This window comes from Staurois parvus, unplaced genomic scaffold (genome assembly GCF_062004578.1).
Source record: "Staurois parvus isolate SC_StPar_1 unplaced genomic scaffold, SC_StPar_1.0 ptg000021l, whole genome shotgun sequence".
Taxonomy (NCBI): domain Eukaryota; kingdom Metazoa; phylum Chordata; class Amphibia; order Anura; family Ranidae; genus Staurois; species Staurois parvus.
In genome coordinates, this window is record NW_028317817.1 from 16,174,582 (window position 1) to 16,192,596 (window position 18,015).

General features: G+C 40.7%; 1 protein-coding gene across 2 annotated transcripts in view; it reads left to right on the plus strand.

The window, feature by feature from the left end:
* Window positions 1-18,015, plus strand: part of EFHB (EF-hand domain family member B) — an 84,887-nt gene that overhangs the window by 8,571 nt on the left and 58,301 nt on the right. For both annotated transcript variants that reach the window (XM_089691118.1, XM_089691115.1), the window contains exon 2: window positions 4,142-4,204. In XM_089691118.1, coding sequence (XP_089547244.1) covers window positions 4,142-4,204 — 63 coding nt within the window. The remainder of the gene's footprint in view (window positions 1-4,141; window positions 4,205-18,015) is intronic.

Below are 18,015 nucleotides of genomic sequence, written 5' to 3' on the forward strand. Positions count from 1 at the left end.
GCAGAGGTAAGTCTGAGGTCTCTGGCTAGCTATGGTGAGGATTGCCAGTGGCCAACACTTTGCAAATATGTCAGAACATTTTTGACATGCATTTACTCTTTCTAGTCTAAACACAAAAAAGCAGAATTGACACATAAGACACAAGTTAAAAAAAAATTATATATATATACAGTTGCAAGAAAAAGTATGTGAACCCCTTGAGATTACGTGGCATTTTGCATGAATTGGGCATAAAATGTGCTCTGAACGTCATCTAAGTCACAACAATAGAAGAACACAGTCTGCTGAACATAATACTACACAAACATTAGATGTTGCCATGGTTTAATTGCACATAACATGTAAACATTCACAGTGCAGGGAGGAAAAAGTATGTGAACCTTTAGACTTAATAACTGGTTGACCCTCCTTTGGCAGCAATAACCTCAACCAAACGTTTCCTGTAGTTGCAGATCAGACCTGCAAAACGATCTGGAGTAATTTTGGACCACTCCTCTTCACAAAACTGTTTCAGTGTAGCAATATTCTTGGGATGTCTGGTGTGAATCGCTCTCTTAAGGTCATGCCACAGCATTTCACTCGGGTTGAGGTCAGGACTCTGACTGGGCCACTCCAGAAGGCGTATTCTGTGCTGTTGCAGCCATTGTTTTGTTGAATTACTTGTATGCTTTGGGTCATTGTCCTGTTGCATCACCCATCCTCTGCGGAGCTTCAGTTGGCGGACAGATGGTCGTACGTTTTCCTGCAAAATGTCTTGATAAACTCTGGAATTCATTTTCCCATCAATGACAACAATCCGTCCAGGCCCTGAGGCAGCAAAGCAGCCCCAAACCATGATGCTCCCTCCACCATGTTTTACAGTGGGGATGAGGTTTTGATGTTGGTGTGCTGTGCCTTTTTTTCTCCACACATAGTGTTGTGTGTTCTTCCCAAACAACTCAATCTTGGTTTCATCTGTCCACAGTATATTTTGCCAGCAGTGCTGTGGAACATCCAGGTGCTCTTTTGCAAACTTCAAACGTGCTGCAATATTCTTTTTGGACAGCAATGGCTTCCTCCGTGGTGTCCTCCCATGTACTCCATTCTTGTTTAATATTTTCCTTATTGTAGATGTGTCAACAAAAATGTTAGCATGTGCCAGAGATTTCTGTAGGTCTTTAGCTGACACTCTGGGATTCTTCTTTACCTCATGCAGCATTCTGCGCTGTGCTCTTGCAGGCATTTTTACAGGACGACCACGCCTAGGGAGAGTAGCAACAGTGCTAAACTTTCTCCATTTGTAGACAGTCTGTCTTACCGTGGACACATGAACATCAAGGCTTTTGGAGATACTTTTGTAACCCTTTCCAGCTTCATGCAAGTCAACAATTCTTGATCGTAGGTCTTCTGAGAGCTCTTTTCTGCGAGGCATGGTTCACATCAGACAGTGCTTCTTGAAACCAGTAAACCCAAAACAGGTGTGTGTTTTTAAGGGCAGGACAGCTGTCCGCAACACATCCAATATCATCACACTGATTGGAGTCAAGGTTGGCTCACTCCTGGCTCCAATTAGCTCTGGGAGAAGTCATTAAGCTAGGGCCTCACATACTTTTTCCTCCCTGCACTGTGAATGTTTACATGTTATGTGCAATTAAACCATGGCAACATCTAATGTTTGTGTAGTATTATGTTCAGCAGACTGTGTTCTTCTATTGTTGTGACTTAGATGACGTTCAGAGCACATTTTATGCCCAATTCATGCAAAACTACACGTAATCCCAAGGGGTTCACATACTTTTTCTTGCAACTGTATATATATATATAATTTGTTTTTTAACTTGTGTCTTATGTGTCAATTCTGCTTTTTTGTGTTTAGACTAGAAAGAGTAAATGCATGTCAAAAATGTTCTGACATATTTGCAAAGTGTTGGCCACTGGCAATCCTCACCATAGCTAGCCAGAGATCTCAGACTTACCTCTGCTAAGCCATATTGGACCACAAATGTTACTATGAGCTACAGTTACATCTAGTGTCAACCTGATGTGTTATGAAACTTAATTTTTTACTGAAACTATTTCCATAAAAAGTTCCAAACATTGATATGTATGCTACTTTTTATGCATTTGCTGAAACTGTTACAGCATGGATGCATATTATAAGGTTATTTTAATCAAATATTAATAATTATTATTATTATTAACAATAATAATAATAGTAATAATATTTAACCTTCCATTAGTTTGTTTTCTATGTGCTTTTTAGCCTATGTCTGCTATAGACTTACAAAACATACTATTATTAATTATTAGATTGTAGGCTCCAAGGAGCAGGGCCCTCCTAACCCTCTTGTATTGAATTGTATCGGTGCTGTATTGCTCCCTGTATATTGTAAAGCGCTGAGCAATCTGTTGGCGCTATATAAATCCTGTATAATAACATATTGTTGGTATATTAAACATAACCAAAGTAGATAACTAAGGATTAATTTACTGTGATGCTGACAGTGCACATACTCCTGAACCCCTGAGATCGAGGCAGTTGGCTATTATTTGTTTTCCTTAGTTACTGTTTTGTGCTCATATTACATTCTGCATAGAAGACCTGTATGTTGTTTGTAAGGACTGAAAGTGATGAGGAATCGCTCCACAGGACATAAAAGGAAAATTATTGACTGGGGTTAGGCTTTAGAAACTCCTACTATTCATGTTACTATGGATTCACCGATACCTGTTTTTTTCCAGTAAGTACGAGTACAGATACTTGTACTTAAGTACTCGCTGATACCAATTACCGATACCTTTGTGGTGTGATTTGAGCCCATACAAAAAGAATGGACTCAAATCCCACTGCAAAGAATAGAATGCAATTTGAACAGGATTGCGGTGCAATTCCTGTCTGAATTGTATGTGGTTTTCCTCACAGCTACTATGTGAACCCAGGGAGAAGTCAGTATGATAAGCCTGGGTACACACAGGAGCAATGCGAGAAACCATGTGCAATTCGGACAGGAATCGCACCACATTCCTGTTCAAATTGCATGCTATGCTTTGCAGTGCAATTTGAGCCTGTTCATTTTATATGAGCTCAAATCACACCACAAAGGTGTCGGTTTCAGGTATTGGAGCATTTGTTTGGTACCAATACCAGTATCAGTATTGGTAAAACCCTACATATTACTATAGGGCAATAAATTACATCCTTTATTTAAAAATGATCACCCCCAGTGCTGGGTGAGACAGTCATTTTTTTGTATGAAAATTAGATATCTCCAGTTTAAATTTTGTGACATAAAGAGACCTAGTCACAATTGAGATTTTTTTTTTAAATTTAAATGCTTGTTAGTTACTGTAAGGCCTCATACAATGATATCTAGGCTCTGTTCACACCAACGCATTTTTTAGTGCTTTATGCAGAAATGCACTACAGTCCATTTAACATGGTTTCCTAAGGAACATGTTCACATCTATGCTTTTTTGAACTGCTGCATTTTTGAAAAGGGTCAGAGACTTCTTTAAAAGCAAGAAACAACATTTTTGCTACAATAGAGTTCAATGGAGAATCTGCTGAAATGCATGGTAGTGCATTCTTGCCACGATCTTGCCACAATTTTACCGCATTTTGCATTTTTATTTCATCCAGCAAAAAAAATTCCACTTAAAAAAAAAAAAGCTGAACAAAACACACATCGCAGCAAAATTGTGCCAAAAACGCATGTAGAAGAACGCAAAGAAAAACTGCGAAAAGCACTGCAAAATGGACAAAAAGCAAAGTGCATAGGTGTGAACAGAGCCTCAATTTAACCTCTCCTGGAAGCCAGCAGCATTTTGGCCACAAAAAGCCTGACATTTAAAAAAGTGTGTACCGGGTTTACACTCATTTACCTGCATCAAGTGTTTGGGCATTAATTAGCTTTATTGGCCAGAATAAATAATTTATTCTGGCCATTGAAATACATTAATGTTCAAGTGCTAAACATGCCTAGCATTTAGGCACGTTTACATGCATTTATGTGCGTCAAACGTTTTTCCAGCCAGAACACTCTGCTCCAGGACACACTGGTGGGTTAAAGTCTTTATAGCATAGAACAGCTACCAGAAACATAAAAATTTCATCTTCAATTGCATAATTTTTAAACTAGCTTCTAAATGATTTATGTTGCAGGCTGGAAAGCTATTTCCTATTGGAGAGAGAGCAGCAAGCTGTCTGACTGAGGTCTACCCAAGGGTAAGCACATGAACTGGCACACCTCACCCATCTCACGTGATTAAACAATACCTCACCCTGCTGCTCATCCTTCTTACCATATGCAAACAGACACATTACATTTTTAAAGTGAGTCTTCCATAAATACCTGTAGATATGATATATAGCAAAATATTATTTCTCATTATTCATCAAAATGTATACTTTACAAAGCAAAATACATACAAATTCTAGTTGCAAAGTGTATAATTTCGCATCCCTGATGTAAAAGATTAATTTGTCAAGATATGTTTCACTACATAAAAAAAAAATCCTTGAGTTACATACTTTGCATTTTCCCCAATAAAAAAGTAAAAACCATTATAATTTGCCCCAGTGTTTAGTGAATGAGGTGAAGCTCTGCAGACTTACATCATCCAATCACGTGCAAGCAAAATTGCTCTTTTTTTATGTTCCTTGCACGTGATTGGATATTCTTTGCAAAGTGAAATTTCACCATCTTAACTGAGCACTGGGGCAAATTCACGTGCAAAGCGAACAGCCTATTTGTAAACAAACTCCTCTGTCTCCCTAAACTTTATATTGGTTTACAACCAAATCAAAGATAGTGCTGTGTAGATTCTGAAAGGATGTAATGCTTTGGCTTGATGCTGGACATATATTTACAGCCAGTTGTCCAAAAAGGTGTGGGCAGGTATCACAGCAAAGATAGTCTGCCAGGGAGTTCACTTTTGTTAAGGCTAAGTTCATCCTTTACAGCGGCTTGCTTTGGGGGCACTCGTGCATACTCGCTCCTGAGCCTCTATGGGACACACAGAGGGTGAGAGGGGACTTGTAGACTGAAGGGTTTTTACCTTCATGCATAGAATGCATAAAGGTAAAAATCCTTCAGCCTATAGAACCATTTTACAGGTTCTTAACCACTTCCCGTCTGGCCCATGTACATAAACAGCCGGACAGGAGCAGTGCAGGTGTGGGTAGCCGTTCATAAATGGGGAGTGTGCAGCACTGCGATCGGTGCCCGCTGTGTCCTCCGGACAGAGCAGAACACCGATCTCTGTACGGTACATCTGTGTGAGGTCCCGATCATGTGATCACTGACTGTCCAATCAGTGATCACATGAATAGTAGTAAGCAAATTGTCAATTGCTGACATCATTGCTTACTACTAGTGAAATCTGTGAATGATCACAGAGGTCACATGGTAGAAGACTATTCACCAGAAACAAATTCTCCTGCGCTCTAGGACCCAGGCGGGTGGCGGATGGATGGAACCAGATCTGGAAAAATCGACCACCAGTGCATGTAGAGTTGTGCAGCTCCAAACAAGGCTGGGGAAGCCCGACCAATACTGCAAAGCGACAAAGAAAAATGAGCTCAGATGAAGAAGGGATGCCCTTCGAAACACGTCAGCTGTACTGAGTATCTCATAGATATATATCCTCCTGCGCTCTTATGGTGAACAGTAGGATAGGCTAAAAAGCAGCCAGCATCTATCCCATACCAAGCAAAGGCAATATACATAGAATATAAAAGTTGATGCAGCGCTAGAGATTCTAATACCTAAACAAAATACAACATAAAATATATAAATATATATAGATGTATATAGATGACCCAAATCCACAGGGGAATACGCCGGGAACAATGACCCTCAATGGACAAATAACAGTGGTTAAGTGCAGGATAGCGTGTCCATAGTTCATATATCTAAAGAAGTGCAGGTGAATCACAGCACACTCCAAACGTGATCCCAGGCAGTCTAGCTGCAGTGGCCTCTCACCTCCACTCTATGACCCCACAGGGCCACAAAGCATACTGTAAATCACCTCGAGATCCTCCAATTCAGTGACTCTTTAGATAGGATGGCATCACATGAACCAGGACAGTATTCATCCAGACCAGTAGGCAAACGGAAAGCACTCTCCTCCGATGTCACAACCGCTCATAAGCTCATAAATGAGGAGATAAACACAGTCCTCATAGTATATTACCGCTTTAATGGCAAAAAGGCAATATATATCCAGGAAAAGGAGATAATCCACTTACATGGCAACAGCTTGATTACCAGTTATCTACACCCTACCGAAGATGCACAAAGACCCCTTGAACCCACCAGGGCGACCCATTGTCAATGGGATACAATCTGTTATGTCTAGGATGGGTCAATATATCGACATTTTCCTTCAACCCCTTGTCATCAAAACTAAGGGCTACCTGAGAGACACTAAACACCTTATACAACTGTTAGATGGTATTAACCTCCCTGGCGGTATGATTATTTCAGATTTTTGGTGCTGAAAGCGGTACCGTTTTTTTGCATGGAAATATGTTTTTTTTTAATTGTAGGGCTGTAATTTTTAGGAATAACTCACTGAAATCTGTCCGAACAAGAGTCTAGTAAACATCCCGGGTATGATAAAATTTGAAACACGTAATCATAAATTATAATTTAATAAATAATCATAAAAATAATAATATAATAATAATAAATTTAATTTAATAATATAATCAAACCAAAAACACTTAAATTTGAAATATAGCGCCAAGTTCGCACATCACTGAGCAAAGTCGCAAAATCGTTTTCACTGTTTGATGACGAATTTCCCCACAAATCATTATCACTCAATTCTGCAAGTGGTTCTGATTTACTATCGCTGTTCTCTAGCTGATCTAAAACCGCTTTTGACCTAAAGTGACGCTTTTTGGACACCATGGACATTTCTCAGTTTCCAGGCAATAAGAACAGTAAAAATGCAGGCAGGGCACAGGACAAAGCACTAGGGACAAAATTTATGCGAAATGGTTTGATACAGTAATGGAATACTATGTGATTTTAGTGATTTTAGTGAATGTCACTTTTTGTCATTTTTTAATTTCCCGCCGTTCCGTCCCCCGTACGTCCCGACGCTCACAGGGGACGGAACCCAGATGACAGATGCCGGCATCCGCCGGATTACATTGTCGGGGACACTGCAGGAGGGACATCGTGGGAGCGCAGGACAAGGTAAGTGATACAGGGATCGTGGAGCAGCGCCGCATGGTATTCCCGAGTGTAGCTCGGGGTTACCGCTTTTGGTACTGAAACCTTACCCCGAGCTAGACTCGGGGATACCTCCAGGGAGGTTAACATAAAGGATGGTATCCTGCTTGCGAGTGCAGATGTTTCTGCTTTATATACCATCATTGTTCATAAAGATGCAGTGGATTCAGTAGGCTGGGGTATTAGAGTATTTAGTGACCTTCAATGGCCACAGAGGAAATTCATTTTGGAAAGTCTTGAGTACTGTCTCTCCCATAACTATTTCTGGTATAAAAAACAGTTTTATAACCAAATGAAAGGAGTAGCTATGGGGGCCAGGTTTGCTCCCAGTGTGGCCAACTTGTTTATGGCCCACTGGGAGGAGGAGGCAGTGTATCGGAATCCCCCTAGACAACTACTTCTTTATAAAAGATTTATTGACGATGTTATCATTATCTGGATGGATTGGAATCTGATTTATTGTCTTTTCTAAATCAGTTAAACAGTAATGATAAATGTATCAAGCTCTCGTGGGAAATAAGTGGTACTTCTATTAATTATCTGGATTTGTGCATCTCGGTGAGGGATAATAATCTCCATACCAAAACTTTTTTCAAAAAAGTAGATCGGAATGGATATATTCCATTAGATAGTTGCCATTTCCCTCCTTGGCTGATGAATATCCCGAAAGGACAGCTGGTTAGACTTAGAAGGAATTGCTCAGATATTAAGGAATATTATGAGCAAGCTAACATTATGGAAGAGAGATTTTGTAGTAAAGGGTACTCTAGAGAAACAATTAAAAATAAGATCGTAGAAGTGGGAACAATGACGAGGAGTAATTTCCTTATGGATAAACCCAAATTAGAAGACTCGGGGGACCATACAGCAATTATTCTGGATTTTACTAGTAACTATAAACAGATAGAAAATGTCTTTAGACGTTATTGGCCGATTTTAAAAACTGATCCCATTCTCTCAAAATTGTTACCGGTCACACCCAAGTTTATATATAGGAAGGCTCCTTCCCTTAGGTCCAAATTGGTTCGTAGTGTACTGGACCCCCCCACTAAAAGTTCTAAAGCCACGTTTCTTGATCAGAAAGGGTTTTTCCCGTGTAAGATTTGTTATGCTTGTAGAGCCACAAGGGGTTCGAACACTAGATTGAGCTCCTTTACAGCCACTAGTAATGGTAGGTCCTTTCAGATCAAGGATTTTATATCTTGTAGGACGGAGGGGGTCGTATATGTTCTCCAATGTGGATGTGGTTTGCAATATGTGGGAAGGACAAAAAGACCCTTATGGGTCCGGTTGAGAGAACATGTCCAGAATATAAAAAAGGGTTTCCCGAAACATTGTTTATCCAATCATTTTTGGCTGTACCATAATCAAGACCCTTCTGGTCTTAAATTTTGGGGAGTTGAAAAATACAAGAAACATTGGAGAGGTTCCCACAAAGTGAGATCTTTAAGTCAGACAGAATCTAAATATATTTTCCTTATGGATACATTTGCCCCGATGGGACTCAATATTGAGTTCGACCTAAATTGCTTTATCAGTGATCGATAAATTCCCTATGTCGATTTATTGTGTGTTATGGTATTTGAAGCAAAGAGTTCATGCATGATTACAAAGGAGCTTTTTTTCTTTTTTAATTATAAATTTTTATAATATTTTTCAAATATTTTTTACATTTTTTAATATTTATTTGGTTTATTTATATATTATTTACATATTTCAGCTCATACATTTTTTGTATGATATCTTATATTTATCTATACAGGGCATGTTATATATATTTCTATATGGACATGCTCGTTTTATTTTATTCATTTTACTATTAAAGTATGTGGTTTTCCACATCTAATTTTTAATATTAGTCTCCCCATGATTTATGTGCTCATTATTGAGAGGTATTGGTCGTGTGGTGCTTTTCATCTAAGTTTTGTTATCCTATTTGGACCGCCAGACCTAATGGGAGAAGGTCTGCCCACACTGAACCACAGTAATATGGCTGTATAGGCTTTTTGTATATTGGACCATTAGAATATGGCCGCGATCGCACCGCCCACTGTAGTCTGGATGGGTGCGGTTTCTGGCCTTTATAAGGAAGTACTGCTGGCCAATCACACTGTCCTGATGAAGTCACGAGTTACGTGACGCAACGCGTCGACGGCATTAGCGTGGTGACGTACTTCCGGCGTGACGCCATCTTGGTGCACCTTTGTGATCTTGCTGTACACTCAGCACATTGTTATACAAGCTGTTGCCATGTAAGTGGATTATCTCCTTTTCCTGGATATATATTGCCTTTTTGCCATTAAAGCGGTAATATACTATGAGGACTGTGTTTATCTCCTCATTTATGAGCTTATGAGCGGTTGTGACATCGGAGGAGAGTGCTTTCCGTTTGCCTACTGGTCTGGATGAATACTGTCCTGGTTCATGTGATGCCATCCTATCTAAAGAGTCACTGAATTGGAGGATCTCGAGGTGATTTACAGTATGCTTTGTGGCCCTGTGGGGTCATAGAGTGGAGGTGAGAGGCCACTGCAGCTAGACTGCATGGGATCACGTTTGGAGTGTGCTGTGATTCACCTGCACTTCTTTAGATATATGAACTATGGACACGCTATCCTGCACTTAACCACTGTTATTTGTCCATTGAGGGTCATTGTTCCCGGTGTATTCCCCTGTTGATTTGGGTCATCTATATACATCTATATATATTTATATATTTTATGTTGTATTTTGTTTAGGTATTAGAATCTCTAGCGCTGCATCAACTTTTATATTCTATGTACTGAGTATCTACCCCCATGATGGGATTCGCGCTGGCTCCTTATCTTTCAAGTCCCTCTGAGGACTTACATGCCTGATTTTATTAGCTGTTTGTGGGTATCATTTTCTAATTAATAAATTTTGGTTACTGAGGTAATGCGCTAGGCTGGTGCGCTTCTCGTTTTCTTTCTCGCTTTACAAGACTATTCACAACAGCCTTGTACCATGTGACAAGCTGTGACCAATCACAGCTCTCACAGTTATTTCTCAATGGCTGCAAGAATGCAGTCAGAGAGGAGAAATTATTGATTTTACAGCCTTTATGGGTATAAAAGCAATCAATGTAAACAAAAAAAAAAATTCATCACCCCCCACAAGTAGTACAGTGTCACTATGGTGACACTGTACTGCTAGGGTGACAGTATGTTTTAAAAAAAAACCTCATAAATAATAATATAAAAAAATAAAATATATAAAAAAAATGTTTGGTTTGAAAAATTTAAATTTTTGATTGTAACCTAATTTGGGTTATTTATTTTTTACTAAAAAGATAACTGAATAAATTTATGAAGAAAGATTATTTATTTACAAAAAAACTTTTTATTGAATTTTTGGACTTTTTCATTTATATAGCAAAAAAAAAATCCCAGTGGTGAATAAATACCACCAAAATAAAGTTTAATCTGTCTCAAAAAAAATCTAAAAAACTCATATGAGTACAGGGTTGCATGACCGTGCAATTGTCGTTCAAACTGTGATAGCACTGAAAGCTGAAAATTGGCCTGGACAGGAATGGGGTAAAAGTGTCCGAACTTGAAGTGATTAATTCACAATGGCAAGGTCCAGTGTATTTTCAGTCACAGTACATTTCACATCAGCAGAATATAACTTCTTTGAAACACTATGGGGTTGAGATACTAAAACTGGAGAGTGCAACATCTTGTGCAGTTGTGCATGGTAGCCAATCAGCTTCTAAACTCAGTTTGTTCAATTAAGCTTTGACAATAAAACCTGTTTTCTAGGCAGAGCTGTACCAGATTTTTCACTCTCTAATTTTAGTAAATAATCCCCTCTAGCTTGTTCAATTGAGCTTTCACAAAAACTTGGGATCCAATTGGTGTATATGCTCGTTGAGTTAATGTGTAGCGTAATAAACTGTAATACTTATTTAGTGCCCCTCTAGTTAGTCAGGGGGAGTTAGCTAGGTTAGTTAGTGGCTGAATAGTAGCCTGGTATGGGTCAGCCTGGGATGAGTGTGCCAGGTAACTTTAGCTCAGGGTTGATGGCTCTGCAGGTCAGTTCCCTGATACCTCCTCCTGCTCTAGAAGCTTGAGAAGTTTCTAGAAGGCAATGGGTAGGGGTGAGAAGGGGCTGATCTGCATACTCAGGGGAGTTTGACGAATCCCCAAGCAGGAGGCTTGGCATGGGGTCAGGCAGCCCTTGAGTATGGAAGAGCCTGTTCAAGAGGTGGTCAGTGTCAGGTGGAAGATGGAGTGAGAGGCTGGAGAGCATAGCCTGGGAAGGGGCCAAGAGAGGGGCCTACTTACAGGCAGGTGCTGAACAGGAAGATCTGTCTACTTTAACTGCCCCCTGAGAGAGGGCAACCTGAAAAGTAGGGAAGAAGCCAGCCCAGTGTAGGGCCTGGCAGCCATCAAACCATGTTTACAGAAGAGGCAGAGTGAGTAATCCTACACTCCATGGGTCAGATAAGGGGAGAAGGAAGTCAGGTGGAGATCCCAACTAGCTCCTCATCTGGGACTACTTTATTAAAGTGGCAGCTTCTGGGTCCCCTTGCCCAGGTCCCTTAGGTAGCTGGGTGAGGAGGAGGATTCACCTGGGGTCTGAGGTTCTACACCAGGAGGGCTGGATAGCGCTTCAAAAAGAAACCTCTTTTGTCTATGGACTTGTACATAGTTGCTAAGGAGTTATCCTCACAGTTCACAGTTCCCTTGGGCATTCTAAACACCCCTCAACTTCATCCAAGTTCAATACCCCTTAATAAAACAAAAAAAAAACAAGCTCCCCCCCAAAAAAATAAAAATAATTTTTCTCCAAAAATACACTAAAATCATTATTAGGGGACACAAACACAACAAAATTCCTGCTTAAGCTCTGTGTGTGCATGAAGTATTGGGCTCATTCACATGGGCGCTGTGGCCTGTATATTGTGAATCATTAGTTTGTTTATGTGGCTGGAGCTGCCTGTGTGCAAGCAGCCTATGTTACTCTATGGGGAAGAAGAAGCTGTATGAACACAGCCGCAGGTCCTAGTTTGACAGTTGTAGGTGCGGGTGTGCGGCCCTGAACAAAGACAATGTGCATTCAGGGCCACTCGCCCACACCTGCCAAATTAGAACCTGTGGCTGTGTTCTATAGCTGCTGCATCCCCTTAGGGGTGATGGGGGCTCACATACTAGAATCAATCCCCCTGCAGTGCAGCCAGAGGGTGAAAGAGGCAAAGAAACTGGTAGCACTGTGCGGGGAGGCACAAGAGGATTGGTGTCAGTAATAAGGCAGTACAGCCAGCACACCTGCTTGGCAGGTTCCCAGGCCCTTGTGAACGGATGGGGCCTGGGCCCTGTACAGGAGGGTTGGCTGTACTGCCTTATCAGTGGTCCTGGTGTGGGGGCACACCACTGCAAGGGTATTTTTTTATCCTTGAGTTCAGCTTTGTCCACATCTTTTTTCTTACATCTTTAGGTATACTTGTTTCTGTGCCTTCCTTTTTGAATATGTTGTTTTCCCTTTCAGAGACATATCTATTTCTTCCCTTTCAGTTGGATTGTATCACCTTTTCAGATACATATGCTTTCATTTCACTGAGAACATTTTTTTTCCATTTGAGAATTTTTTTTTCTGCTTTGTTTTGCCCGGAAAGCATTTTCTTGTTTTAAAGTTGTTTCCAAAATGTCTTTCTTTGTGCTCATCTCCTTTCTTTTACATCTCCTGTCTTGTTCTTTTTGTATTCGACACACTATTGGAATTTATTCCCTGCAATTAGAAATTACCATCTGCTAATATAATTTCTTATTTGGAATGCAAATATAAACAAATATGATGACAAATATTGAAAAAAATACACCACAATGCAATGGCTGACAGCAACAATAAAATTGAAAACATAATATATTTTTAGTGAACACAAATGTTGAATTGTTAATTCAACACTTACCTTGAAATCATAAATACTGTGTATATATATATATATATATATATATATATATATATATATATTTATATAAATAGAGAGGGAGAGATTGAAATTTCTGGATCATCCACTAGAGAGAGCTGCGTATTTCATTATTCAAGTAATCTGCCATCCCTTCCTCACCATTACAGCTGTGGATAATAGGTATTAGCACGAGGAGGGGGGGGGGGGGGTGCCACCTTTCCTACTGGTGTTTTATTGTTTCTGGGGTGATTCCCCACCCAGCTAGCCATGCTCACACTTTCTGGCCCGCATGGCAAAGCTATCTAATTACTGACACATACTGTTTGAAGTACTAAAGGCAAATAGACTGTGCACTTTGCAAGTGCAGTTGTGCTCTGTAGGGGTGCTTGCTCCAGAGCTAAGTAAATGAATAGAAGCTTTGCTGACTTTTATCATCCAGTCATGTGCAAGCAAAAATGCTGTTTTTTTTTTATTTTTCTTCCATGTGATTGGGTATTCTTTGCAAAGTGAAGCTTCATCTCATTTACTAAACTCTGGAGCAAATGCTCTTGCAGAGTGCAACTGCACTTCCAAAGTGCAAGGTCTATTCACCTTTACTAAATCAACCCCCAGTGCTATGCATAGCAAACTAAGAACAGCAAGATGAAAACAAAAGTCTTTGTAGTCTATCAAAAGTCAAACATATTTTAAAAAAGCTGCAATGGCTATACATTCCAGTTTGATTATAGAAACTCCTTTTTATTTAACAATATCTGCATGGTGTGTGAACCTGTTTAGTTATAAATTAAATATATCAGGGGAAATTTAGTAAAACTGGTGCACTCAGAATCTGGTGCAAATGTGCATGGTAGCCAATCAGCTTCTAACTTCAGCTTGTTCAATTAAAAGGATTGTAAAGGAAAAAAACAAAACAAAAAACAAACATCTCTATTCTTACTTGCTCTGTGCAATGGAATTGCACAGAGCAGCCCCCAACCTCCTCTTCTCGGGTCCCCTGCCGGAGCTCCTGTCTCCTCCCCTCTATCCAGTGCCCCCACGTAAAGTTGCTTCCCATGGGGGCACTCATGCCTGCTCATTCCTGAGCCCTGCTGTTGCTTCATTTGACACAGACAGTGGGACTTGGCCTCTCCTCCCTCCTCACTGGAGGTGATTGACAGGAGCACGAAGCAACAGCTACCACTGCTATCAATCCGCCCAATGTGGTGGGAGACAAGAGCTGCTGCTGTCATGCAGGTTGCTGATTCAGTTTGGGCTCAGGTAAGAGTAAGGGGGAGCTGGGGGGATCCTGCAGCAGAGAAGGTTTTTTACCTTAAAGTGTTACTAAACCCAAACATAAAAAGCAGTCTGTATCAGGGGCGGACTGACAACTCATGGGTCCCCCGGGCAATAGGGGATCATGGGGCCCCTGTGTCCTTGCCCAAACTCAAAAAAGCCTATGAAAAAGGTACCAGGGGCATCTCATGTGGCCCCCTGCTGACCTCGGGCCCGCGGGCAGGGCCCGAGTTTCCAAATGGTCAGTCCGCCCCTGGTCTGTATATGCAGTAAAGCATGCTTGTTATACTCACTGTGGAACCTAAGGGGTTAATCCTCTGCATTGTGTAAAAAGGCTGTTTGATCCTGACTTCTCAGATCCTCCTCTTCTTCCAGTGCCCCCCTTATCTCCTGATAAGACATATCATGTGGGGACACTCTGCACATGCTCAGTTTGGCGTGTATTGCTAGAGAGGTTTTCTTTTTCTTGTGAGAGTGCATGTGATCAGCATAGGGCCAATCAGTACTGTCCAGACAGAGGTCAGGGGTTCTGCATCCTCCTAGAGCAAAGTGAAAACTCCTCCTACAAGCTTTAACATGTGCTCTGCTGAACACTGATAGAAGTCACAAGACTGCTCTAACTGCTGATGAGAAAAGGTATTTAGCAGTTTATATTTATTAAAAAAAATGCATTTCCATGTTCTGTGTACTGTGGGAGACCAGATATAGTGAATGCAAGCTCCTGGGTTTAGTAACACTTTAATGCATAGAATGTATTAAGGTAAAAAAAAAATGGAGGCTTTAGAACCACTTTAAGCTTTGACATTAAAACCAGGAAGCTGATTGGTCTCTATGCAGAGCTGCACTAGATTTTGAACTCTCCAGTTTTAGTAAATAACCTTCAATGTGGGTGAACCTTTTATCGTTGTTGGCAAGTCTAAAGGACATAATACACTTCTATTGTAACATGTATGGACATGTTATAGTTTTTGCTCTATATACCATTTTTATATACAAATCAAAATGGAGCATCGATCTTCATAGGAACATAAGCAGCTACAGCCAACAAGAATCTGAATGTGACAGTCTATGCATAGTTCTGTTCATAATCCTCTTCCATATCCTGGAGAGCAGATGAACACAACAATTTAACATGGCATAATAATATTATTATTCAAGCACGATGTGTATTCTGTGCATGTCCCAAGAACTCCATATGACATTTTGTATTTATCGCTGTGTAATTATTTTGCTATTTGCTGTAAAAGTAAAACACAAAAGACTGCTTTGTGTTTTTTTTTTTTTTTTTAAACTGGAGACAGGAAAGTACAGTGTTCAGCCATAGCAGCCAAAGATTTTTAACTTCTAACTTTAAACATATGATTAGAAGAAGTGTTCCTGTTGGCTGAAAGGGGTGGAAATTCAAAGTCCTAAAATGTTGCTAGCATTCAAACTGATTTCTGTGCATTTAAAGGGAAATACTATGATGAAATGTAGTATGAGTAAAGCACTGCGCAAACTGTTGGTGCTATATAAATCCTGTATTATAATAATAATAATAATAATGAGGTATCATAACCTATGATACATCATACAAAATTGCACAGTCCAGAGCTTGTACTATTCAGCACATTTTACAGAACAGGGCAGTCTGGAGTGTGTAACATACAGCACAGGGTAAAGAGCAGTGAAGCAGTGTGATCAGGAGTATGTGACATACAGCACAGCATATTGTACAGTGTGAGGTGAAACAAGGTATCTAACATTCAGCACAGTGTACAGAATGGGACAGTCTAGAGTATTTGGTGTACAGCTTAGTATATAGACTAGTGCAGACTGTATTATGTGACATATGCCAGTGTATAAACTAGGGCAGTTGGGAGTATGACATGCAATATTGCATAAAGCCAAAAATGATCCAGAATATGTAACATACAGCACAATGCTGGGACAGTTTAGAGTATGTAACATATAGCAAAGCATACAGGCTAGGGTTAATCAGAGTATGTGACCTACAGCACACTATACAAACTGGGGCAGTCTGGAATAGGTGGCAAAGGCAGAATGTAGAGACTGGAGTGACCCATAGTAGGTGATGTACAGTACAGTAAACAGATTGTTGATGCCTAGAATATGTAAAGTGCATCATAGTTTACAGACAGTTGGAGCAGTGCATTTTATGTAGCATTTAGAACATGGTACAGGTTGGGAGGTCTGGAGTATGCATCCTACAACACAGACTGGGTTGAAAGTGGTATGTGTTGTACAGCAGGATGTACAGAATTGGGCAGTACACGTTATGTGTTGTGAAGCACAGAGTAAAGAGTAAAGTCCATCAGAGTATTTGACAAACAGGGGTACATTTGTATTATATGGGGGAAAGCACAGTGTACAGACTGGAGTGATCTTTTAGAATGTGACATTTAGCACAGTATATAAACTGGAAAGGAGTATGTGACTTACATACTGGGACAGTTTGGAGTATGTTACATATAGCAAAGTATACAAGCTAGAGTTAATCAGAGTATGTGACCTACAGCACACCATACAGACTGGGGCAGTCTTGAATAGGTGGCAAAGGCAGAATGTAGAGACTGGAGCAGGGGTGGACTGACAACTCATGGGGCCCCCGGGCAACAGGGGATCATGGGGCCCCTGTGTCCTTGCCCACACTCAAACCACACCCAAAAAAGCCTATGAAAAGCTACCGGGGGCATCTCCTGGGGCAGCATAGTTTACAGACAGTTGGGGCAGTGCATTTTATGTAGCATTTAGAACATGGTACAGGTTTGGAGGTCTGGAGTATGCATTCTACAACACAGACTGGGTTGACAGTGGTAGGTGTTGTGCAGCAGGATGTACAGAATTGGGCAGTACACAGCACGGGCGGACTGACCATTCAAGCTCTCGGGCACTGCCCGAGGGCCCGGGGTCAATAGGGGGCCCCATGAAATGCCCCTGGTACCTTTTCTAAGCTTTTTTGGGTGTGCTTTGAGTGTGGGCAAGGACACAGGGGCCCATGATCCCCTATTGCTTGGGGACCCCATGAATTGTCAGTCCGCCCCTGGTACACAATATGTGCTGTGAAGCACAGAGAACAGAGTAGAGTCCAGCACAGTATGTGACAAACAGGGGTACATTTTTTATTATATGGAGGACAGCACAATGTACAGGCTGGAGTGATCTTATAGAATGTGACATTTAGCACAGTATATAAATCGGAAAGGAGTATGTGACCTACATACTGGGACAGTGTGGAGTATGTAACATATAGAAAAGCATACAAGCTAGGGTTAATCAGAGTATGTGACCTAGAGCACACCATACAGACTTGGGCAGTCTGGAGTAGGTGGCAAAGGCAGAATGTAGAGACTGGAATGACCCATAGTAGGTGATGTACAGCATGGTAAACAGATCGTTGGTACCTATTATATGTAAAGTGCAGCACAATTTACAGACTAAGGTAGGGCAGTGCATTTTATGTAGCATTTAGAACATGGTACAGGTTGGGAGGTCTGGAGTATGCATCATACAACACAATGGACAAACTAGGTTGACAGTGGTATGTGTTGTGCAGCAGGATGTACAGAATTGGGCAGTACACAG